Source organism: Psittacula echo, assembly GCF_963264785.1.
Source record: "Psittacula echo genome assembly, chromosome: 14".
Classification (NCBI taxonomy): domain Eukaryota; kingdom Metazoa; phylum Chordata; class Aves; order Psittaciformes; family Psittacidae; genus Psittacula; species Psittacula echo.
Genome location: NC_137750.1, coordinates 8,876,012 through 8,903,144, shown reverse-complemented (window position 1 = coordinate 8,903,144; position 27,133 = coordinate 8,876,012). Strand labels below are relative to the sequence as shown.

At 40.6% G+C, this 27,133-nt stretch overlaps 1 protein-coding gene across 3 annotated transcripts in view; it reads right to left on the bottom strand.

The window, feature by feature from the left end:
* Positions 1 to 713: 713 nt before the first annotated feature.
* OGFOD3 (2-oxoglutarate and iron dependent oxygenase domain containing 3) overlaps positions 714 to 27,133 on the bottom strand; it is a 39,955-nt gene continuing 13,535 nt past the window's right edge. For 2 of the 3 annotated variants that reach the window (XM_080629414.1, XM_080629415.1), the window contains 3 exons: positions 20,622 to 20,775; positions 15,375 to 15,498; positions 714 to 2,728 (listed from right to left, as the gene is read on the bottom strand). In XM_080629414.1, coding sequence (XP_080485540.1) covers positions 2,592 to 2,728; positions 15,375 to 15,498; positions 20,622 to 20,775 — 415 coding nt within the window. In that variant the 3' untranslated portion in view covers positions 714 to 2,591. Of the gene's footprint in view, positions 2,729 to 15,374; positions 15,499 to 15,979; positions 16,142 to 20,621; positions 20,776 to 27,133 lie in introns of all 3 variants that reach the window. The other variant, XR_013958001.1, reaches the window with a different exon arrangement.

Sequence of the window (27,133 nt, the reverse complement as noted above, 5' to 3'; positions counted from 1 at the left end):
AGCACCTTGAGTTTTGATGCCTCTTTCAAAAGAATTCTCTTCACAGGTACAGCACACAAGTTCTCCCACAAATTATATCTGACAGGTTTAGTCATCATATTGAATGCATCACTGAAGCTTAAACACTCCAAAAGACAAATATTAACTTGATTTGATTTCTGAATGTCAGTCAAGTCATAGCATGAGATGCACCGAGTCTCAGAGATATTGCAACACACAGGGTCTTCAAAAGATGACAAGCCAGGAGGTTAGCTGAGATTTCCCCATGGGCTAACACGATTGTTGTGGAGCAGTAGTTTACGGAGGGCAGCTCCGAAAGTGCCATTTTCATTCAGTGCAGCCCAAAGCCCACATGACAGACAGCAGTAACTAACACATGGCAAAGCAATTTCTATGACAATGTTGCAGAGCAGGATTCGCAGTGAGGTAAGTCTTGGAACATCAGACCTGGAGAATCCCAACCTACACGCACATAGGTCCCTTAATCTGAATATTCCACTGCTTTCGAGTACTTATCTGTATCTAAATCTCAAGGTAACATTAGGAATTGAGTTTTAACTCAGTAAAGCAGGTGCTGATGCTCTTGATCTGCCTTCACATAAGACTTACAACTTGGGTGTTATGCAAATTTCTTGGAATTAACAGGCTTTGAGACAAGTATTTAGATATGGAACCCAACATACTTTATTATTTCCATCATCCAGCTATTTTAACAATTATTCCTCATCAGCACAGACAAGGAAGCCTTTTTCAGGTCTGAGAACAAAGAAATGAAATTACAGCAGTCTAATCTTGCTGGTGTACCAAATGAGAACACTCCCAAGAGTCTTGTCATCATTCCTCCTTATATTGATCTTCAATGTAATCCCCCCCAAATTTACTATTTTCATGAAAAGGTAGATTAAAAAAGAGAAAACTGTAAGCATAAAAAAAAATAGATCAAAGCACAGATTTTCAAGTTGTTTCACAGAAATGATAGAGACTATTAATGAAACAAATCAACATCTCTGCTTCAGAACTCCACTGAGACAAAGTTAGGTTTTCCTACCATTTACTTATCAATGTGCTGTGCTGCAAAATCTTTGCTTGTAATAAGAAAGCAAGGTAGTTCGCCAGATTACACATTTGTTTGTTACTTTATCTGTACTCCAAGGCAATCATCCACTCTTCTCTAACGTCCTTGTAATTTATTATTCAAGGAAAACCACAGGCTAATGGTCCTAGTTAACAGAAAAAAAAGGCTTTGTACTAAACGGAAAAAGAGAAGTCCAAAAAGAGCTACTGAGAGACTTTCTGAAGCAGATAAAACATTGCTTTGGACAAGATAAACCACAGCATTTCACAACACAAGATCTGTAGTTGTGTCAACAACTAAAACCTGAATTTCCTTCAACTTGGTCTTCAGATTACATTTAGGCCCAATGAATAGATGCATTCAGAATGTTTTACAATCAAGCTCCAGCTTGAGCCTCTATCAATGTAAGGGGTAGGTGGACACCAGCTTCCCTCAGGCCCCACTATGCCACAAGCCCACTGGTTCACGTGGTTTTGTTATCCAGCCTTCCAAGCAGCAAGGCAGGGTTTACGGGATTGAGTCCAATGAGGTCAGAATGGGCTTATGGCAAACCACACCAGAACTAGTTCTGTTCTGAGCTCTGCCCCATCCAGGCCCTGCTGCCCTACCTGGCAATTCTGTAATGATGAATGCTCACACAAATCCAGAGGACTGTCTGATTACCTGTGCCCAACTCTCCTTTTGAACAGCTATTTTGTGTACAGGGTTACGTGGCCCTTAAAGAGCTTTTAATTATCCCAACACCAAGCTTCCAATCAGGAGACTGATCATTTTCATTAAGACCCCAAAAAACTGCAATGCATTGGGAATGCTGCATCCTGATCAAAAGAATCTATCACAGTGACACTCTCTAGCACAAAGCATTTGTAATCCAAAAGGAACAGGCTTTTCTGGCCAACCAGACAACTGTACTGCAGACTTAGCATTAATTAGTCCCTGTTTGCAGCAGCAAAGTATTTGTAGTAATTGAATAAAAAAGTTCAAGCAAGTCCCAGTAGGCAGAGCACAGGTGTATCCCCCACTAATGCCCATGCTAAGGAGAACACATTCATCAGCAGAAGGTACATTCAAAAGAATAACACCCCTCTTGCTCTGTTAACTTGGCTCACACTTCCTACAGTCACCTTAGTAATTGAAGAGACTAAATAATTAAATAGCAGCATGGGAGTCATATCAAGACATGGTCCAAAAGATTGTTTTCTACCCTTTAAAATGGAGAATTCAAAAAGAAATTAAAAATAAAGAGCCCACTCTGGAACTCTTCTTTGTAGCCTTTGCCTTTGGGACATGAAGACAAACCATCTTCAGAATGCATCAAATCTAAGACGGTCTTTAAGGCACAGTTTGCCATAGCTATGAAAATAGACATGTGACAACGAAGTGTATTACAATATATTAGTGCAGCTGGGAAAACCTAATTGAATGTGAGGTTACAAGAGATGTAATGTCCCTTTTTCCTCTCCTCTTGCAGGGCTTCTCTCATTCCATTTGACCTCATGTTCCATCTCCAGAGGGATTACGTCAAGACTGGATCCCCAATGCCATGGTCTGGGTTGCAAGTGAAGGAGATGGTGATGGCATAGCGAGTGCCCCAGTGAACCTTCTCCACCCGATGAAGGTTCTCAGATCCAGAGGTGAAAAAGGAAACCCGGCCTGTAAAGACAAAGTATTTAATCAGTGACATGGAGTTTGCCACTCAGCAACCAGCTCTCTACACAGTTCTGCTGTTGTCTCAGTCCAGATGTTCCCTAGCTACCTGAGAGCCTGTAAATCATCACAAACTGTTATGAGCTTATGCTGCACCCTGACAGCTTTATGTACTGTTTAAAACACATTAATCCTTTGTGCCACAAAGCTGGAGACATAATTCCACCCTATCTCATAGTTTATAAAAGGCAGGAGGAAGCCAAGAATATCTGAAGCCAGTTCTTAGTTGCCTCACATTAAAAAAAGGCAACTCTAGTGACTGCCAGCAAAGTGTGTTGATTTCCTCCCTCCTCCCCTTCTAGTCTGGGCTCTAACTTTAGACCAAAGAAGGAAAAAGTACTATGAAGGTGCCAAAAAGTCTTCAGTGAAAAAATCCTCAGCAGGTTTACAAGCAGCCGTGGTAACTTCTCAGCACTGTACCATGTATTTGCTACAGCTTTTTTGTGCACAGTCTGATCCCTCGCTATTCAGCCAGGTTAGAAGGTTAGGTATCAGTCATAGATTACTGTTCCTTAGAAAGAGCCACTCCATCAACACATTGACTTGGAAATTGGTCTATAGATGCAAGACCTTACTCCTATGCTTTCATCCTGTCTGAGCTGTGATCATAATCCTGCCTTGCGGTTCTCCAGGCCTTAAGTGGCATCAAGATGAAATGCAGTTACTTTGACAACGATAGCAGGCATGTATTAGCATCCCACTTGATAAAACAGCAGAACGGAGCCCTCTGCACTTCCACATTAAAGTGTTCTGCAGATATAAGAGTTTGATGTTTAGCAAGTAACTCAGAACTGATGCAACTCTGTAGGACTGCTCAAGTTCTGAGAAAGCCAGTAATACTCATACACACACCTGTTTCATCCCCATAGTGTGTGATTTCTCTGCTCAGGCCTTTCATTCCACTGTTCAAATGGGATTACAGGTTGCTATAAAGCTTATCATAGGGAACATGACAGACTCTGCCTGAGACCTGTTCACAGTCAGGCAAAATGAAACACATGCCTACTTAAAATTTGCACAACAAGAAGATAAACTATTCCAACCATTACACAAACTCCCCTGCAGAAATGGATACCAGGCACATAACTGGTTTTCTCTTCTAGAAGTGATCCAAAGATCCAGAAGTTGCTTTGCTTGCATCCTCCTAAGCAGCACATATGGGAGATCTGAACAAAACTAGACCAGCCTTATGGAGCTCAGTTTACCCACTGATCTCTAAAGTCTGTCTGAGCAGCCTCTGTGTCCCTTGCACATTCTGTTCCAGTTCACTTTTAATCTTTCATAGTTCAAAGAGTCGTTCATAACTGCCAAGCAGAAGTCATATCATACTCTGCCTGCGGCTGCACATCAATAATGAGTAAAGCTATATATATAAATAATAAATACATTCATATACACAGCTCATTTACACCTTGGTGTCCTGCTTTATTGGATTAAAAGACTAAATGCAGACAATGTATTCCTATCTTGTGAGTGCTGAATGAACAGTGCTACCCTCAAGGATTTTATGCAAGTCCCTGTGTCATGTTTCACATCATTCAGGTATTATTATTAGTCCCTCACCTACTCACCAAAAGCTTTGCCTTAAACTGATTTTCAAGTTTTATTTGACCTGTTATTAGTAGTAGTAATTCAGAGCTCGGCAAGTTTCAGTGTCTGGTTTAAGCCAGTTAACTGGAGGTTTCTGGCTATACAAAATGTCTTGATTTCTTTCTTTAATAAATATGTCTTCATATATATGGTGTCTCACAGCTCCTTGTGCATCTGGTCCTATGTGTCAACTGGGGTCTCCGAGTCATTGAAGAAGCCTACAAGCAGTTTCCAAAGATAAATTCTTCCCAAGTGAGGAAAAAGTCTTTTAAACCTACTTCCTTTGCAAAACTCTCAAGCAAAAGCATACCTTTTTCCATGGCACACTATTCTTAATAGTGTAAGTGTTAAAACATCAATAAATATATGGTAATATCATTATCCAGAGACTTCTGGGGAAAAACACAAGATAAAATAAAGCTGGCCTGTTACCAGATAGGATGGCTCCCAGGCTTTCAAGCACACCAAGACTGGACCCCTTTGTAATTTTGCTTCAATACACAGTACATGGAAACCACTTAAGATGAAATCACTACGAGGAAGCAAGCAGGCCCCAACCAAGCAAGTTCCTTCAGAAAGCGTGGAACTACGTGGAACCTGTCCTTGCTGTAGCTGTTTTTTGATCCATTTTGAATTAAGACTTTTAACCCCTGAAGTTCCAAGCTATGATCCATATTAGCAAGATACTATGATCATATGTAACACAGATCAGGTTTTATCTATCAGACTGCATTCAGAGTATTTCAGGTGCACTTTTTAAAGTGTTACACAGTGCCACAACTAAAATAGCTGTGACAGGGTTTCTCCTTGTGAATGAGAGGAAGACGTGCATAGGGAAGCTCCCCTAAGCTCTCCAGACTATGAAACATGGATAGAGTGAATGCTGAGCTTCGTAAGAGATAACCACTGTACTACAAGTGCTAAAGAATGACTACACCACTATTCATTGGAGATAAAGGTACATCTGTACCTACCATTTCCTGATGAAACATTTTTGAGCAACAAAAGCTCAGGAGAAAGCATGTAAAATTCTAATCCCACTTCCTTTGTCCTTTTCTTTCATTTAACAATGGCCTCAGATCTGCCTTTTCTCCTCTTCTCTGACCTGCCTGCATGGATTTCTTTCCAACATGCTTTTCTGCCCCACAAAAGAAATCTTTATTACCTCCTGGCACATAATTGCAGTTTGATTTATGAACACTTACTGCTAAAAGTGTAAGCTTTCTGGAGATCACAAGCTACCACTCCATACAATCTTATAGTATATTATCTAACCAAAAAAGAGAAAGCGTGGTCCTTAAGGGATGAACTTTTGGAGAGCAAGAAACAACAATGGGATCATCTCCTGTTCTGAGGTCAATGCTTCAAAGCTTTCAGAAAGAAGCCAATCTTTGAGCTATGTTCTGAAGAATGAAGATTAGAATGGAGGTGTCACGGGGCTAGAAGTGATGCCAAGGGTGAAAACCAAACGATTTTTTCCTCCACTGAGATAAATCTATAGTCTGAAAAGTATTTCGTCCTGACTGTGAACCTCTGACGCTTTCTTCCTTATCACCACAAGATGCCAAAACCTCCTTTCTTGCTTCTTTAGTTTCATGATAATTTCTATCATCTCCTCCTTCACCTCTATTTCCCATTCCACAAGAAGTCAATCAGGCAGAGCATACCACAACAATTAGTGTAGCACACCAAGGCATTTAGTACTTTTAATGCTTAGACATACAGCCCCATATTAGATAAAACTCACATTTTGTACGCCCTTCTGTTGATTGTGTTTCCTATTTCCTGCCCACAAACACTTATAACTTCTTTACAACTGTTCCCAACTGGCTTCACTATTTCCATCAGGTTGTCTAGTAACCGGGATCGAGCTATACTGCAGCCTAGTTTCCACGGAAGAGTGCACCAATAGCCAGGAGGAAGTTCCTCCAACACAAACACACTTGTTCGTGCCTTTTTTATTTGGAGAGCAAAAAGCCAAAGAATTAGAAAGGTCTGTGGTAACCTCAACACCTGTGAGAACTTCTTTCTAAATGATTAGCTTGCCTGCATAACTCCACAGGAACAGAAGTAATCAATCCCTGCCTTTGATCTCTATTTGACAATACCCACAATTACAGCTCATTTTCTCTTCTTTTCCATGTTTTCTCTCTTTCCAGCATTAAGTGCTAGAAAGTGTGTTTCAAGATGGGTTTGGTCCAATAAAGGATTAGCTGATGAGCTTCTGTTCCTTGCAGATTGCAGGAAGTGTTAGCGTGAAGTTGCTCCCCTTTCTAGTTCACGGATATGCCTCCAGCACCGCTTCTGTACTAACAGCAGTCAAGAGTTAACCATGAGGGGAGCTCCTTCTCAGTCCCTTCTTTCTGTGGCCCTTGGGCATCCACACAAGTTTTAAGAGCTTAGAATAAGCACAGAACAAATTGTACTGGGAACAGAAGATTCAGGTGCAAACTCATTTAAATACACAACCTTCTCACAGAGACCTAGGACAAGGAACCTGTAGCCAGCCCAGCACCGCAGCATCCATCAAAACCGAATCCGGTCTTTGGTGTCATTGACGCAATTCAAATTAAGACACTGTCAAGCTTCTGATGTGAAAAAGCAGGAAAGGTTTTACTCTTCTTACAGGAAGCAAGACCTTAATTGGATCAGAAGTAACCACTTATTCTCCTGGTGGTTTGAGACTCCATTTTTGCACAGATCCACAGGAATCATTATTTATGAGGACATACAAATGCCAGTTACAAGCTCCACTGCTATGGCATGGTTTAGTGGGAGGTGTCCCTGCCCATGGCAGAGGGGTTGGAACTGGATGATCTTAAGGTCCTTTCCAACCCTAACTGTTCTATGATTCTATGAATTTTTATATCATTCAGATGAGGTAACACTTATTTTCCAGACTAATACTTCACATGCAGCAAAAGCAACAGCTGTGTCACTATGCAGCAATTATATCCCATTTAATTACTCCAACTACTAGAGAAATATATTTGTTAATCGTGAGCTTTTGCTTTTCTTTACTTTTGCATTCCCAGGTTTTAATCACATTCATATTGCCCCTTACCAATAAATTCTTTTTAGATGTACTCAGAAAATAACCACTGCAGGAAGCAGCATACAGGTGGGAGAGTTATGCATGCATATATTACAGTGAAAACATCAGTATTCTCATGAAGCTGGATCTCAGGAGATTTTATCAGTGCTGAATTTTAACATTCAGTTGCACTTCCATAAAAAGCAGCCGACAATTTGCTACGTAACCTCTGCACTGAGGGGCTGTACAGACTGGAGGAATATACAAAGGAAACGATTTTCAATTACAACCATGCCCTGGGCACATAACTGCCTGCAGTCAAACCACGTAGACTGATTTGTTTGCTTGTCTCAAACAAAGCCAGCACCAACCTATTCTAACATAGTTAATGTGAAAATTAATTAGTAAGCACCATGACAATCCTTTGCAGTTAACACACGTTCTGTTTTACGAGTATTAGAAAAAATACCCTCTGCTGTTCTTATTCTGGCAAGAGAAAAAGTAGCAAGGCATGACATTAAATTATAACAAGATGTAGGGAGGGCATGGAAGGACTTTGAGAACCGTAATATTAACATACCACAGTGCTCTTAAAAATTACTACAAGATTATTGTGCCTCTAATATTACAAATTCTTTGCATAACTTGGGTTGGAAGAGACCTTGGGAGGTCATCTGGTCCAATTCCCTCTCCCAAATCAAGGCCAATTTCTAAATTATATCCAACATCTGAGTTCCATCAGGTTGCTCGGGGTCACATCATCAGCACAGATGAGTGCAGCATTCAGATGCTGACATTTCCCCAGGTATGTCTCAGGCACACGTATTTTGCTACCCTCGTGTCTCTTGTGCTTAGTTTTGATCAGGAGGCCTGAAGCAGATGACTTCTAGAGGTCCTTTCCAGCCTCAGTGACTCTGATGACACACGGAACAGGCCAGTCACGTTAATACCTGCTTTGGCAATCATTTTCTGCTTGCAGCATGCCCCTTTTGCCACTGGATTCCAAGCTCCTTTCATGATCCCACCCTTCACATCAGACTACCCTTTCTGCTTTCTTGGCAGCATCCTTCTGGCCCTTCTAGTTTAATCCACTGCCAAATTTGCTTGTTAACTCTTTGGGTCATGAGAACATCAAGGAGAAACTGCAAATTGTGTTAAGATTGTCTCAACCAACATGCAATCATGCAAGCAGAGAAGCAAGGGAACAGTAACTGTCCCCTCATTCTTGTCCTTGGTCTGCTTAAACTGTGGCTGAAGACCAGGGAAGAGAGGAGCTAAGCCTGTCTGATGCCCCTGACAGGGAAGGGACACGAAGCAGGGCTGGGAGGGGTGGAAGAGGTCTCACCTCCATTCACTGTCCATGGCAGCTGGCTGGGGGCACTGCAGACTGAGCTGTTGCTCATAAGGAAATGAAGCAACTCGTCTGCCTGATTACAGGGAATCAGGAACAGTTTATTTGGAACTACAGATCTATTCAACATCCTTCATCTTAGGCACTGACAGCTTTGACTGCCTGCTTAACATTTATCAGCTCTAAATGTTACTCGGGAAAGCAGGAAAACTGCATCTCATCTGCTGAGTGACACCAAGCGAGAAGCACTGCTGGGGAAACTGCACAACAAAACTGTGTTCTCATCCTTGTCATCTGTCAAGGAATAACCACCAATTCATTCTCATGTAAAGCATCCAAGAAAAACCACCGTATAATTAGACAAAGAATCTGATAATATTTTCTGTAATGACACAATAAAACTTATAGCAGAAATACTTATTCAATTACTTATAAATAAATGTTGAATGAGGAATGCTTCAAGCAAGTCCTTACCTAAACCCCACAAAAGTAACATGGAATGACAGCATCTGTGAGTGCCTGATCTGAGATGAAGAGAGGGCTTAAGCTTCTCCAAACTATTTTGCTACATAGATGCTTCTGTGCTTGGCGTAAAGAAGCCTATAGCCCAAAATAAACAAGCCAAAAACCATGTAGGTAATGAAGCCTAGTTACAAACCTGTCCCAAATTTATTTACTAGACCAAGAATTACTTGTTATAAATGAAATCATTGGCCCACCCTCTCCCACAGCCAGCTCATAACTTGTAGATTAACAATAGCTTTCAAATTGCTTGCTTTTATTTTAAATCCAGAAGCACCTGCACCGAAATCTTCCAAATCAGTTTTTAAAGAAAACAAGTGACCTTAATTCTTTCCTACTAAAAGTACATGAGCATTTTTAGACTTGAACAGAACCCCTGCCTGCTCCTCTCCTATCAGCACAGTTGGTTGCTCAAAAGAACAGAAGCTTCTGCTCTGTACATTATATCTGAAGGTGTGACAACCTAGTGAAGTATTTAGAAGTGAAAGCAGTACAACTGTGCTCCCCCCAAATCACAGTTACTGAGTCTCACCAAGGCCTTCCACTTCTCCCTACAGCCAAGGGAATGACAAGTAGATTACCTCAGGTCTTGCCTTCTAGTTCTCCCCATCAGTGTTCAACCTCACCCAACCAACACTGCTGAGTCTGCTCTGTTCTCCCATCTCAGAGCACTCTGGGAAGCTCTTAAAGGTTTCTAAACAAGAACTGGACTCCTATAAAAGCTTCCCATCAAAGAACAAAGTGTTGCAATTTCAATCACATGAAATTCCTCTGGATCATCTATTCAATTTTTCTCAACCTTCCTAAAGATGGCATGTTTAATAGAGCTGTAGTCAAATTGCCTGGATTCCAAGTTCCAGGTTTTGGATTCTGATAGAGAAGGAATTCATCCTTACATTTAGTAAATCACTAAAACATAAACACACGGGTAACTTCTGCTGCTCATTTCTTATTCAAAGAATGGCCTTTGAAGAGAAAGACTTCATGACAGCACCCTATGGTGTGCGATGTTAACACTCACAAAGCTTAGGAACCAAGAAATGAAACATCATTACTGAACTATGCAGTGTAACACAGCTGAACCTGCAGTTAATTTGGCATTTTGTTTTACTTTATCTGTTACATTACCTGAATTTCATCAAGTAACTGGTTGATTTTTCTCTGCTCCCTCTTTACACTTTCAGCTCCAGTATCATGAAATATTGGCCTGCGTATGTATAACAAAGTCCTGTGCAGCAAGCAAAGCACAAGTTTCACACTATATGTGTCCATTTATCAGTATTTTATACTGGGGATAAAGGCTTAGATGCCAATTCTCAATATTGACAGTGCCTTACAACACGCCTTGGAGCACTGTAACACATTTAGCTCTCTCCGTACCCCCAATGCTCCTCAATCCTTTCAATGGTCCAGCTAGCACAAAGCGACCATTACTATCCTCAGTAACAGAGCCCCCCAACATGACAGTGTATTCTGTATGATGTAATTCATGTAAGCACCATGTTAAGTGCAGCTGCAACCTGCATCTCCCAGGTACCTAGCTTTATGGGTCCAATTAGAATATAATTTCATTTAATGCTATCAGAAATCTACCATCAAGCACCACTGGAGTACAAAACCAGAGCCTGGCAGACACTCTCCCATCAAAAATAAGACAGAAAAGCAAAAGAGCCTTCAGAGTTCTACAAAGCAGTGAGGAGCTATCGAGCTCTTTTCGACATATTTCTAGCAGAATTGCAACAGACGCTCCTTTTTCTACCATTTCTCTCTGCAATCATCTCCCCATCCCCAGGTGCAATTTGTGGTTAGTATTACAAATTGCTGTCCCACAACCCATGAACTTTACATAGCTGGCTGTTGCTGCGGCTGCTAATGTCAGCTCCATTCATTCTTCTCTAGGACTGACAGCTACTCCTGTGGATTTTCAAAGATCACTCTCAACTTCCAGTTGTTACTGCTTTAACACCAAGCTGTGCTCCCGTTTCACTGGTTGGAGCAAAACTAAAGCTAGGAATATCAAGAGATTATCACGATCTAGACGGAATCTGGATGATGCAGATCAAATGCAGAGAAAGATCAGGCTATCTCTACTCAGTGGAGAAGAAGGAAAGTCCACAGTTTCACAATACAAGATGGATTACTAAATACATGCTTTAAACAGTTTTCACACCTTGTGTTAATGTTGTGTGACTTCTGAATCTGAAAGTCTTACTTTTCATTTCATTGCACTATCACTGCTGCATTTCCTCAACTTTTAGCAGTGAATTCCTCCAAACATGTTCTATTAAAGAGCACAATACAAGATACGAAAAGAACCACCACTGACCTTAGAGTACTGCACCTATTCTAATGACTACAGGATCTGAGAGTCCTGTGACATCTAACCACTGCAATAAAGCTACACTTATCTCACTCAGTGTACACACACCCACCCAGAAGCCCATTTCTGCACTATGAGACAGCTATGTATGCCTTCTTAATGTATGCTTTTCCTTACCTGAGCAGAACAACTAATGGTTCAGGCTTTGAGCATATACTTGATTCCTATTCTAAATGAAGAACAATCCAACTTCACAAGTTCCCAAATAGCTTAAACCCTCACCTCAAGTACTTTTACCCTTTGAGAAGCACACACTTCTGACAGCTGTGAAAATGTGCTAAGTTTGATATTTGAGGAAGAGTCACATTTCACTCACCAATGCACATCATGAATTTTGTGCCACAGATTACTTCCTTCCACTAACACACAGAAGTGATTGCAACCTTTCCTTCTACCCTTGTATATAAACAACTTACATGAAAAACAAACTCCATTGTGAGCTGAAGATGAGTGCAAAGCTGACCTTAAAAACAAGAATGCTCATGCAGATAAGGAAGACATTTGGTACTGAGAATCCATTCCAACGGCAGAGTTTCACCTACACTTCATGATAAAGTGAAGTCTGATCTGTCCAATATCACCCATCCCCAAGCTGACACAAGACTCTCCAAAATCAGGAGGTTTCAAATATGGTTTACACCAACAGCTTCAGTAGCAACAGGAAGTACACTTATTTTAGCACTGAAAAAGGAATGCCTCGCTGTCTGCTATTTACTCTTAATCCTCCTCTACCTATTGAAGAATCCTAAAACAGGTCTCAGGCCAGCAAAGGAAAAGTAATGTTGAAAGGGTGTGGGTTTCATTTTGAAGTACCTCATTCTAAACGTTGCTCTGTTTCCTTTAGTCTCTTGAACAGAGCTACCCCTGGTACGAAGGATGGAAAAAAATGCCAGTACATCAATTTTGGAACTAGAATTTGCCCAGACATTTAGAAGCAGCAGATACTACTTTAGAACTGTTTCTTTGTCCAAAAAAGAAAGTTTTCTTTTCAAAATAGTATTACACTTGGCACTAAGAATTCTCTTATTCACGGTACAGTGAGTTTCTTGCAGCAGGCAGAGGTCCTGACTTCAGTCAAAAGACACATACATACTTCTGAAGGCCATCAGGACACAAGAAAGATGAGCTCCTTAATGTCACATTTGGTTATGAATTAGCCAAAGGTCTGTACATGTGAATCGGCACCACTGTGGTGACTTGTTCATGTCCATTAAAAAGGAAAAAAAAACCTCAAGAGCCTCTAGGTTATGAAATCATCATTCTTAAAGCTAAAGCCGTTTGTTAATAGTTGAACTAGCCAGTGTTATAGACCATGCAACAAACTAGATTGAGAGTCGTTCACTCAAATACATGAGAACTAGGACTTAGACTTCCTACACAATCCCCAAGTGATGTATACTCAGAGAAGTGATAAGCGTTTTAAATCAAGCTTCCCTTATTACAAAACAGTTCTCTCTGTCCCTAACTGTCTGGCTAAGACAGATACTTAAACAGCAAGTGCTGGGAAAGCACTGGAAGCCGCAGTGGGACTTGCGCAGGCAGCATTCCCAAACACAGGAAATCCCACAGTGGTTTATTTTAAATAGTCTTTTTTTGAACTTCAGATCACTGCTTTTCTGCTCTGCTCCATCAGTAACAATGCCCTTCTGTTCCCTGCTGTCAAGCCTGACACTAACAGATTCCTGCTCACACAAAAAGAAATGTGCTCATTACAGTGCACAGCACCAGGCTCCCAAAATGCAGACTAACTTTCAGACAGTAAGTGCCAGGTTTTCGCACTGAAATGGCATTAGCAATACAGAGAAGGTAAATTAGATGTCAGACACTAAAACCAAACCAGCAATTATGACAGACATCTCTAAAAACGCCTCAATCTCCTAAATGAGAAAAAACAGCTTGCCAAGACATGGATTTGAAAGTTGGGTTGGATGACAAGCACAAAGCATAAAGCAAAACAACCCAAACAAAAAAAGAACACAGAGGGAAGGAGAGAAAACACACTGCAAAGGAACATTCTGAACATAAAATACACATCAGCTTGTACCAGAGACAGAAGACACCCCGGGGTCATTCCCTCCTTCACGCTCTCTCACAAACCACATTTTATTAGCAAGACAAAAACTAAGTGCAATTGCCTTCTCATTGTGCTTCACTCTACAGCTTTGCTCCTTTGCTTAGAGGATGCTGATAGTTATTTACAGCACACCATAGGCAGTGACACAATCATGGGATCCCTGACAACTGTGTTTAGGCTGAGGAATATTGTAGAAAGGTGTAACTCGTATTGAACTTCTCTGTTGTATACCTGTAGCACACCTGATCTTTCTAAGGCCATTCCCTACCAGCTTTGCATTGCTTTAAAAGGTGTTTAACCACTTCTGTGGCACTTTCTGCCAGCACCAGAGCAGCCTGTAAAAGGGAATGGTCAAACCTAGGTGCTAAAAATCCTTCTGTACTTCATCTGCTCTCCTTTCCTCCCCAGAAGCATCATCAAAAGCAAACACCTTGCAGCAGAGCCTGCAAATGAACCAAATGGGGCTGTGTGGAAGCAATTTCACAGCTGTAGACTTCTTGATATTAAGTCAGGGGCACACAGCATACAGAACAGGAGTGAGTGCCCCTGCCCTGTGCCAAGCATCGTCCTGGCTACTTAGAATTCGACTAGGATTTCTACAGCTATAAAAGCATGTCCATCTTAGAATTGCATCTGGAAATAATACCTAAGCCAGCATTACTGCTGCTAGGTGGATCACTTCATTCATAAGTCAAAACCAAAATCCACCCCCGTTTGCAGGCAGCTATAGTCAGAAGTTGGTTCTGCTTCGGGTGATGCCTGTCAGCAGACAATTACTGAGGCTCTCTTTAAATGAGTAAATTTCCATCTTTTCTCTTTTAACAAAAACCACAAAAAAAGAAGACAGAACACAGTAGGAATATCAAGTTGGCCTGTTTTTTTTTTTTCCCCTTCTGCAAAAATGTGATCGGTCTTGCATTGTAAAAGGTTCCATTGCTGTAAGCTCAGTCCTCACCTACCAGACAGTGAGTTGAGGCTGAGGTATTTCTTTCTAGGCATACTGCCCCAAAGTAATTCAAGTTTCAAATAAGCCACTTATTAAAAATAAATCTTAAACCAGCCTTCAAGGCTTTTTGCTTTTTTCCTCCTTTTCTTGTTTTCTTAAGCTATAAAAGCTATCAGCCACCAGAATGCTCATCCCTGTCAGATCTACTGAAAGCAGAATTGGACTTGGTTATAATCAAGTTACGATGGTTCATGTTACTGCAGGTTAACTGAGCTATAGTAATCAACCATCTTCGCACCAAGCCCACAGCAACTACAGGTTGTTAAGCCCCACCACAAACAGCAAAGGAATTTCAAGCCTTTCTAAATGGCTTTATTTTGGGTTTGCTGTAGTCACACAGTTATCTTCGCTCTTGACACAGTGACCTGCTAAGCTGTCATAACTGGATTGCAGTTGTAAGCCCTACAGCTTTGAAGGAAGTCACTTTGTGTGGCTTAACTCCTGATATTTCAAACTGTGGCCACACTTTAACCTTTTTTAAGCTTTACTTTGTGTCATCAACCTGAAGATGAAATGTTGTATAATTCCACAGTTACTGCTGACAGAAAACCAAGTCCCAGTACATCCACCAGCCCACCCAGTTAGTAACTGGCACTCTTTGGCCTGCCTCAGTGCAGGCAAACCAAGACTCTTACCTGCTTGGGGCTCTATGGTCTTGTTGGAACCTGCATCCATGAAGACAAATCGGCCACCACCAAAGTCTTCACTGTAGTCAGAGAGATAGAGCAGTGAAGTATAGTCAAAAGAGCCGTAAGTTACCTAGGAGTAAGACAACAAAAGTTATCAAATTCTACTCATCTCTGCAAAGCACAAATAATTAAACAGCTGGATATGATGGGTTTTTCTAATTTTCCATTTTTCACATACTTAATAAAAGGTCTGAAAGCTGAGAACATTCTTTTCTAGACAGTATATGTTTATTAGTCTCTTACATTTACACACATACTGCATACAAGACTAGCATGTTATGTTTATTACTTCTATTATTAGCTTCCATAATTAAAGCGCTCCTATTAATTTCTACCATCCTAAGTCCACTGATAACCTCAGATAAGCAAAACACCACCCAGGGTCAAAAGCTGCACCTCTGCATTGTAGCAAGAAAACCAGAAGGGCTCAGATCTGTTTATACCATTTCAAGGTAAATTTCACCATAAGGTTAATGAGACCCAAGAACAGCCTTTAAGTAACTGATTCCACCCACTAACTAGTCATGGTTATAGGTTCCTGGAAACCTCACCTTTTACTCTTTCACCAGCCACCATGCAGGAGCTTCATGGTAACAGTGAATCAGACCTTCCAAATAAGCACACATTTGTTGGATGAACTTCTACTCTTTCCCCCATAGGTTTGGTTTGAAAACCTTCAAATGTGACTTCCAAAGTCTCTGCTTCTTTTCAACCTACGATCAAACACCCCATATTTAAGTATAACAAGGTGATTTTCCTTCCTTTTGAAGTATTATTTTTTGCTCAATACGTATGTTGAAGATGGCAAAAAGAAACACTATGTTGTAATGATCAGAGTGAAGCTATATAGATACTTAACACTGAGTTTAGCTGATTCTGAAAGTATTTCCTTTCCATATCTACATGTCACCAACAATTACAAATATACTTAGAAAGCAATGGCTGTATTTTCCAGTTTATTTACAGTGCATGACAGCTCAAGGTCTGCATTACAGTGTCAAACAGTGAAATGTGCAGCACGGTAGTACTGTACACACACAGAGCACTGGCAGACTGTTTTGACTGACCTGGTGACTGTTAGAGGTAGGTGCTACTTCCAAACTTATAAGTTTCCTAAATATTTTCACTTATAAGTTACATTCATTAGTGCCAGTTAAATTTTGGCTCAACAGCAGTTGTACTTATTATTCCATAAGGGCAGTGACTAAAGAGAACACAGCAGCAGATGGGATAGGAAGACATTTTCATTCCTACTCATTTTATTATTTTGACCATAAGGGCTTAAAGGAAAAAAGCCAAATGCGGTGACACACTGTGCTGCACAGTTTGAATCACTAGAATGAGAGAAACCTCTTGGTGATCCCCTCCTCCCCATGCTTACCCATACCTTAGAACCAACACAAGGCAATAAATGGGAAGTAATGAGCATGTGGTGCTGCAGCACCTCCAAACAGCCATTCTACAGCCCTCCTCATGTGATCAGCTTTGCAAAGCTATTTTCACCTTCACTGATTTGATGATAAGACTTCCACTCAGTTTAAATCTTCCAGCCAGTGAAGGCAGCAGCAAAGTGAAGAAGTTTATTCAATTCATACTTGCAACTCTAATGCATTACAACTGCTGTTATGAACTCTTGAGTGGTGCAGCATTCGTTGCTCTATCAGTGCACTCTCCATCCTCCCCCAGGTGGCTGCATCAATTCTGAACTTTCACAGACTACAAACCCCTGTAGCCATACCAAACACATCTGACTTCTATAGATGACTAATTTGGGAACCAAGTATGCTTTGGAAAATGGCTTTTCTGTTCCTGTTCTTGTTCACTACTAACTCAGAAGATAGCCAAGCCTGAGAAATGCAACACTATGAAAAGGAGGTACTAAATTATACTCAAGTTATTTCAAATGCTAGAAATCCTCTACATGTTTCAAATGTATTCATTACCCTAGTAATGATTTCCAATGCCAGAAAGGTTAATAATTGAACCAGAGTTCAAACTGTGAGAAAAGCCATCATTAAAAACAGCCATACAGGCACACTGCAACAAATCACATTTCTATAGCTCCTTAGGAAGAATTCAACTGGAAAAAATGCATGCATTTTCATTCAGTCTGGTACTTCATACAGTTTAGTGTGCTCTTTTTGAGCACCCTTTACCCAATTAAGTCAAACATAGCTAATATTTAATGGTAGATGTTCACAATATTTATACAATACTTCTTTAAAGACTATTATTATAAATACAGCTGTTTGTCAGAATTAGCCATTTCGCAGTACAACACCCTTGGGTTTTCAAGGGACACAATTTATATGCAATTACACAGGTGTAGGAATATACAATAGGCTTGTAGTTACTGAGAAGAACATGCAGGACAACAGCCTCTGCTTTTCACTGCAGAAGACAATACAAACATGTATTCACTTTCCAATCAGCATAGGTCTAGTACGGTATCTTCCAGAAACGAGTCAAAACTGCTCTTCCTGTGAGCCTCTACCTTTCTCTGTGCAGATAATCACAAAACCAGCTTTGACAGTACCAATATACAGAAGACTGAAAGTAGTATCTATTTAGTAGACACTGTAAGCCACCAAAGACCATGTCTCAATTAATGAGGGACTGTAGGCGAGCCAAGATAACAGGTTTGAGCACACACAAAAATAAGCTTCCCCAGATTTTAAAGACAATGCTGTCCTCAGGCAGAAGTAAGATACTTTTATGTATTCCATTCAATGCCTAACAACAAGAGGGGAAGAAAAAGAGCGAAAAGTCTGCTAGAATAGATAGCAACTGCTATCAAGGACAGCCTCAACAGCCAGAGGAAGGAGGGCTAGGAGAAAAGTTTGGGAGATGGACAGCATATCACAGGTAAAGAGATTTGAAGGTTTGGCCTGTTCAGCTTAAGAGAAAGAAAGGCTCATAAGGGACATGACTGCTACCTATAAATACATGCAGATGGGAGGAGATGGAGCTGGGAGAATGGGAAAAATAGCTATAAACTGACAAGTTCAGGCTAAAAAAGAAGAAAATACAATAAAAACAAAAACTGATGTTATGGCACATGATCCTGATAATTGTGTGAAGGATGACAGGATCCTTGCCCAGGCAGAGGACTGCAGATGTCTTTAAGTCCCACATCACTTCTATTAGAGAACATTCTAAGACTATACTGCTGTCAGAGTTGAGCATGCAACAGCAATTCCATTATAAATCAGACATTTGAAAAGCTCATCTCCAAACAAATTCCATCCAGGATGAAACTCCACGTCTTCAGCCAACACTCTTTGATTTAGATGCTTATAAATTCAACAAGATTAAATGAGTCATTTGGATGATTTCAGGGTTTCCATTCCTATGTAACTAAAACCCAAATAAGTTTTAGGGAAAGGAAAAGAAAAGCAAAGCCTTATACAGACACGACAGATCTGTGCTACTCCATTATGCAGTTAAAATCTTCCAAGCCAAGAAAATTCAGATTGAGAAATACAATTGCAATAGACTCAGCAATATAGGGAAAAAAGCAAGGGGTAGTCACATGCTTCAAGAAGCCTACGTCTTTGAACCAACAGCATCAGACTTTGAAGCAAAAAAAAAATGTATCAGATTCTTTTTTTCAAAGGCTTAATTTTACCTTTCTGTTGGAAAGGGTCAGGGGAGAAAATTCTGAAGTCTTCTAAGAACAACTTTCACCTTAATTATTATGCAGGAATACATAAAGCAGTTTGTTCTTTTCCAAGGGGAAAGGATAAATAGCCTTACATCACAAAAACGTCCAACAAACTGGCAAAATGTCTAACATGCTGACTTTTACTGATCTGCTTCAGTTTCCCAGTATTCACACTTGGCTCGGAGTAGAGGGCAAGACGCTCCATCCCTGGCAGTGTTGAAGGCCAGGTTGGACAGAGCCTTGGGCGAGGTATCCCTAGACACCTTGGTGGGTTGGAACTAGATAATCTTAAGGTCCTTTTTGACCCAAACCATTCTACGATCCTACGATTCTATGAAAATTATCTACACCTCAAAACCATCGCTACTACCTCTGGTCCTAGGTCCACGCCAATTGTTACACCATGGCTTTTTAAACAAGCAGCATCCAGAAGCTGGTCTCCTCTTTGCTATATCCATGACTGCAAATTCCACCCCGCATTATCTCCTCTCAAAGAGTGGTTGTATAGAGTACAGTGACAGCGTTTAAGCTGCTTCTGCCTACACGACAAGAAAGGGCGCAGGAGCTTATGCTAATGTATTGAGCAACAACAGACCAGATACTTCCCTCAGAGTGACTTTTTCCAGGAAAGATTTTAAAGGCAAAGAATATTTCTCCAATTTTTCATCCTAGATGTTTCAGGTCATAGATTTCAAGGTACCCTGCCCACAGACTCCAGCACTGAAGCCTTACTTAGATTTTGATGGGTTAACTTTCATTTGTTTGCATCTTTGGTGATCCACGACTCTGGAGTGACTCAAATGTTTCAGTCCTGAAGATGTGAAATGTGGGCATCCTGGTGTGGGGATTTTTGTTTATTTGATTTGATTTTTCCATTTTTGGTTTGTATTCTGCTGTGCTGCACAGAACCTCTGAACCCAGTTAACTTCAGAAGCAAACTCACTACCAATCCCCATTGAGAAATGTGAAGTGTTAAGCTATGAGCTTTACGGATGGAAAACTGAATTAAAAGGAAGTCACCATGCTTCCATTCTAAGAACAATAAAATATTAAATTACTGAAAAAGGGTATCATACTCCATTAATGTACACATTCACATATAACTGAAATACAAGCGTTAAGAATTTATCAAGAGGCTCAGATCAACAACAGCAACCAATTGACCACTTTAAAATAGATCCTACTAGAGCTGGCTGAAAGAGCAATATCCTAACTGGAAACACAGGTTTGATGGAACTGAAACACCCTGTAGGTACAGGTCAATTTAATCAATGTGTCTGACAAAAGAGAATCTCAAGTAGTCACTCACACAGTTCAGTAAATCTAGCAGAGCTAACTTAGAGAAAATAAAAAGGAATATAATGGCCTATGTGTCTAAAACTCACTTATCCTTCCATTAGGTTCATCCCCAAATGGATTTTTTACAAGCACCAGTTTTCAAGCATGTTTTACTGTTTAACATAAAACAGCTTCAATCTGATCTAATAATAACAGAAAACATTTGCATCCCATCTCAGCCTCCTACTTACCTTGTCAACGTGTGGGTGCCAGTATTCATCGTGTGCTGTCTTGGCTTCTGTGTTGTTTATTCTTGAGAAGAAAGTTGGCTTAGTCAGGTACATGGAAGAAGAGTTGATACCAAATGCCTGAGCAATCCTTTGTTGAATTCTCTGTCTCACATCTCTGCAAAGAACACAACACAGCATGTTGACACCTCTCTTGCTTCTTCTGCATTCTTCATTCACTGTTACTGCTCCTTTAGAGCTAAGCTTCTTCCTCAGCTAATAGATCATGGGGAACATACACCCACACTCTTTCTTCTTTTGCCTTAACTAAAGGAGATCTATGACATCAAAAAAAAGAGTGTGTTGGGTTGGCGTTGGTTTTAGTTTTTCTAATTGTCAAAAGGAAAAGGTAAAAGTCTCTCACATACACATTTTTAACCCAAAGCAGATAACTAGAAAGCTGTATCTTCATAAAGGGTTGTCTCTGAAGACCCTTCAACTATTTTAATAGTAATTTTAAACTGATCGATGAAGTCCCTAGCACCATGAAACTTGGGGTTCTCTGTCAACATATGCATTGGTGTCAACCAGGTTTTCCTTGAAAATTAACGCAAGGTGTCTTTCCCAACTATTTTCAAAGATTCAGACAAACTACTTCTACCCTACCTATTCCTGTGTTTCTTGTGAGACAGGAAAAGCAGAACAGGATTGGTTTTAGGAGTATGCAAATAGAAGACAATCACACATGCATTACTATACAGAACTACTTATATAGCAGCATCCATCCTTCAGGACAGCTACTGGTTCATATGGGGCTAGAATAGGCCCATCTAGATCTGCCAGCCTTAGTTCAGCCAACAGCACTTTTAAAGAGAAGGGATTTGTGATTATCAAGTAATACCACTGACAAATCCCACCAATAAATACATACTGTTAGTAGTTAGCTTTGAGGAAATTGAAAAACCAACAAAGAATGCAGTAACACAGTGAGATGAAAGGAAAACATCGGGTGTTTTTTTAAGATATAACCCTCTATGCTTAAAATCTTTATATTGTTTTCTCCCAATTTCTACACATTCTAAGCTATTGTATTGGTCTTCCTCCCAAGGGCTTCAAAAGCAGCATATAAATGAGATAGCCTGAGTAAACACCCTTCAGGAGTCGTACACAGAATTACATTAGCAGTTTTGTGCCTTTTCAGCATCAGACTTTTCTCCAGTGGGTAGTACTGAACTTCAACGTAATGGTCAAGAAAGCTTTTCCCAAGTATTTCTGTAGGGAACTTAAACAACGCCTGCAAGATCTGACAATTTGAAACCCAGATGTACAGTGTTAGGCTGTGAAAGTCACCTCTTATAAAACTAATTCCACAAGTACTAAACCAATCCAAAATGTTCTGTTCACATCCTGTCCCTCACCTAAAATAAAAACAAGACTATGTACAGATTTCATTTTTTAACCTGTCGCACTCTACATTTTTAGGGGTCTGAGCTTTAGGGGACAATTCAAGCTATTTTACATGTGAGGTATCAAAACCATCAAATGAAGTTAGAGCTGAGGTTTTCGGGTATTGACATGGCTGCATGAACTGAGGTTTCAAGTTGAGAGGTATGTAGTGGTAGAGTTTGGAAACCTGACATCAGGAAAGGATCTGCAGGTGCTTCTCATGACAGTGGGGGCCTGATCTTTGTCTCATCTCTTTCTAAGCAGGCCTTCAGCAGAGGCTGCCTTACATTTCCTAAAAAGCATGAAGTGTAATTACTCATTTCACTTCAGGAATCGAGAGCAGCTGGCACTCTGAACAACCAACACAGGAATTAATAGCCTAACCCACAAATACTGAAACAGCCTATTCCCTGGCTCTGGCAGCAGGCAGCCAGTAGCCACAGCCAGCTGGAATATATCTGTGCTGAAGCAATTAGGCCACAGCCTTGACACAACTTTAAAGCTCCAGTAGTTGTATTGCTCTCTAAGCAGTGCTGCTTCCTCTTTGAGGCTCATTCCTTCTCCACTTTTACAACCTTTCTAATAAGATCTGCTGTCTGATGTTTATGAGGCTCTGTTGAAGCTCCGCTCCTCTTTGAGGCTTACGTGCAATGGCTTTAGCCAAGACTGAAAGTTTTACAAACCAAGCAGGAAGCAAAGCTCTACTAAACTCTTCCTGATAGACAAAACAGCAACAGAACATCTACCTGGTTTGGACCAGCCAATGGGTTATCAAAAGAAAAGGAAAATAAACTCATCAATTTAAGTAGGATGAAAAGAAAAAACTAGGATTTTTCAGCAGGCAGGGGAATTAGTGACTAAGAAGACAGAGTAAAGAAGCAGCAAGGTGACAGGTCTAAAGGTGTGACTGTGGGTGCCATCTGGTCTTCATGGAAGCAGCTGCTTTCAGCTGACCCAGGCAGCTGGTTTCTGGGAGGGTAAGCATACTGCTGGCCTCTTATTTCCCTGTGTGCTACTGACTTCAAGTATTACTCTTAATCACAGTAGCTTCTTCAAGTGCATGAAATGAAGAGAGGTGCCAGCCTTGGACTTCTTCAGTTGATTTATGTGCTCCTGCCTTTCCTTCCCTGTGAGCTGTCACCCTACATATCACAGCATCATTCAAGAACAATCAAGGCAATAATGGCATATGTAGCAGATTAACATGAATTTCATGCACGTAACTAATTTGCCATTCAACAAAACAAACGGTAAACTACAAAAAAGGCCCACTGATTGTAATGGATCTTGGACTAAGCTTCAGAAAACAGGTATTTGTCTTCTGCCCTTAAAGCTGTACTAACATGTAATACAGACACCATGGCATCACATATCCAGAGAGCAAGTTCATAGCCTTCCTTCAAAATAGAGATCCACAGGAATAAGAATATTGACCATTCACATCAGAGCTCAAAGAGCAAGAAGGGTTAACTTGCCTATAACAAGAAGCTGAAAATAAAGCAAAAGTAACTTTACTTGATGTGCAAACTGCAAAGTAATTAAAAGTTAAGACTGAGGGGAAGAGGACACTTAATCTTCTAGTTTGCCTTCAGTGCTCTCAAGCATATTTGTGGGAGCCGGGGAATAACCAAATAATGTTTTCAGCATGTGCTGGATTAGGCCCTGAAGTCAGTAGGAAGCAATTTATTAATTTCAATGAACTCCAAATCTAACATGGAAAAAACAAGCAAAGTAACTGAAACTCACATATTGGTCACGGGAAACAGAACCCCTTTCCAACAAACCTTGCTCATAAAAAAAGCCATTCACAGGATGACCTTTCTAAAGGAAAATAGTAGGGACAGAAAAGAAACAGTCAAGAGTGAATTCACATCCCATCGATGCCCTTGATCTTTAAGCATGAAATACTACCCTGATACATAAACTATCATCTGATACACCTCCAACAGTGCATTGCACTGTCGTAACAACAAGGAAATCTTAGCTTGTAGCTGAGATTTTTGCTGAGAACAAAAACGTCCATTAACAAGTTTGATGCCAAAGGCAAAGGTGCCCATGTGCTGTAGGAGGTATGTTTTGCAGGGTGCTTTGTGATAATCTTTGTTGCCCTTCAATCCACATTGTCACATTCACCCCACTACATGAGTCACCAACAGGTTGACAAACTCGTCAGCACAAACATGACCTCTGCTTCCAACTCCATATGGTATCTCATGGGCCTCTCTGCAATAGCAAATTAAACACTATACATGGGAATCAAATGTTTACTTTGCAGTAGAACAAAGGAATGACTTCTTTTAGAGATCAAAGTGTTCCCTAGAATCCTGTAAAGCATGTACCTGAACACACACATCTGTACTCCATCTCATTCTGCATCCAGGGTATGCCAAATACAGCACACAGCTGTTCTCAAAGCAAGTCACTTTTTAGCCTATAAAAACTCCTGTACAGCCTGCTTTCCACTGGCCTGGCCATCTCAACATTCATCGCTATCATGACTGCAAGTTCTTCTTTCCGTCCCCTAGAATTCCAGACACAGCCGACACAGTCTATTGGTAAAATTCTTCAGGACAAACACTCTGCACTTCATGTGTAAATCACATGACAAGATAAGCCAAACCTCAGCTTAGAAGGTGCTAACAAGGAAGGAAGGAAGGAATGAGCCAGCTTGGATCTGATAGAGCAAGAGCCACATTGTTCCCTCAACCACTTCTCATGCACTCAGAAGCGGCAGGAGCCTCCCCTCCCTTCTTGATCCTGGCCCAGTCATTCTTCGTACTTTTTCCTTCATGTCATCCATCTATCAAAAACTCTTGGGAGAGCTCTATTACAAATACCTCTTTCTGCTGGAGATTGCAAGCATTTATTTTTCATGAACACAGCAACTATTCTATTATTCAAATTGCTTTGGGCATACCCTGGCTCTGATCAGATGCGTTAAACAGAGCTCTGCTATGGCAATAAATACACAGGTACAGCACCCAGTCAACAATACAAGTAAGATATTAATCCCTCCCAGAATTGCTCACTGAGTCACTGGATAATATTAAAATGCACAGGGCAGACCCAGGGAAAGGCAGAACAGAATGCTCTGAAAAGAGCATATGACCACATGCCATAAAAGCAGTTACTGAAATCCACTTCAGATTCAGGGTGATGAGAGGAAAAAAAAGCCAGTGAAGCAGCTAGAAGTCTAAGGAACATACAGCTTAAGACAAAGGGTGTTCACTAGATTGCAGAGCTGCCAGATTAATGTATCAGCAGCAGTGTAAAGGACCGAGTAAAATTACAAGTGCCACAGAGAAGTTTCTGTAAGATACAAGCTCTGCCAAGCCCACAGATGCACTTAGGAGCCACCACAAAGCACAGTTCAAGTACAGTGACAGGAACACTCAAAGCTTTGCAGAACTGTACAACTTCTCTAGCTCAGTTGTCAGCATCTCCATGCTGCTCCCAGTGACAAGCCCTAAAGGCAGCAGAAGCAGACAATGCAACGCTCTTCTACAGCCAGAAAGTTTTAACAGGAAACATGAAGAACTTCACACATGAAGAAGAAATAAAGGGAGAAAGGCAAACTATCAGCTCCTTCCTTTGCTATTTCTATAGCTCCACTTTAATTTGTAAGATATTCAGAATAAACCTTGGACAGTGCCATTTGCTGCTGAAGTCACAACCCTAAAACCAAGCATCGGATTTAAAGGTCTCTCTTCAGGATAAAGATGCATCTATTACATGAAACAAGAGGAACTGCCGTAATATGCTTGGCAGATGGTGGTTAAACCATCAGCCTAGAAACCATAACTGATTCTGAGGCAAGATAACTTTGACAGAGACCATTTAGAAATCAGCCTCCTGGCTCAGAATGCCTGCTCAGATGTGTTATAGCTGCAATCAGTAACACTTTGACATGAATTACATTCAGTTAGGCCTCTCAAGAGTGTATTTTTAAACTGACCTTGGTAGTTAACTGAAAGTAATGAAGATGAAGGCTCCCACGAACAGCATAAAATCATTCATTAAGGACATAAGGTACTACAGCCCATGTTAAAGCACTGCAATTAATATGAAAAGAAGCATTTAATAATACATTTTGTATTAGATTTGTATCCAGCAGACCAAAATGTCTCCTATATTGGCATGAAATACCAATGGAATATTGATATTCCCTAGCAGCTGTCTAATCTCCCAGAGTAAGGATCAGAAATCCATAAAAACTGTTGAAAAACTGAATGTTTCTATTCATATGAAACAAATACTCTTTAGGAAGACACTGCCTCCATACAGCCATGGTATTTCTACAGATTCTTTGATCTTCTACAGAAAGCAAGGCAAAACAATTACTAACTTCAAAATACTCTCCACTATTTCGGTGAGGCAGTAACTACATTGTCTTTATACAGTCAAAGTTCAATAATAATCAAGAAAGCAGCTTGCAACCTGCTCTAGTGGAAGGTGTCCCTGCCTGCGGCGAGGCGCTGGAACTGGATGAGCTTTAAGGCCCCTTCCAACTCAAACCACTCCGTGATTCTGTGATTCTGGGGGGGGGGGGGGGCAGAAGTGAAACTCAATTTAAAAGAAGTTCATCTCTAAAGATGACAGCATATAAAAAATAGTTGTTGAATGGAAATAAGCTTTGATTGGTTCATATTTTAAGACAAAATTACTATACTAATGAAACGAATAAACCTATTTTGGCTACTTCATAGTACTTCCACCACTAGAGGGAGGTCGTATTCCCTCCCAAAGGCAAAGAAAAAAGGCCAAAAGAGTTAAAATGTTCAAGCCAGGTATATTTTAAATTATGAGAAAGCAACTGAAACACATAACTGAAGATCTACTATGTCTTGTCAACAAAGAACACTTGTACTAAACTTCGGCCACACACCTTCACAAACACAAGGAACTCATTGTGTTTGCTGTCTTTGTTAAGTATATGAGCAGGTCCACAGGAAAGTGAGAAGCATCAGATGCTAAAGCTATTACATTATAGAGCTATTTCATATTCTGGCTTCTTACAGGGAAAGCATGCTCTGCTCCTCTAGCCAGAATATCAGCAATTTGAAGTCCTTCCACTCCCTGCTGTACCATTT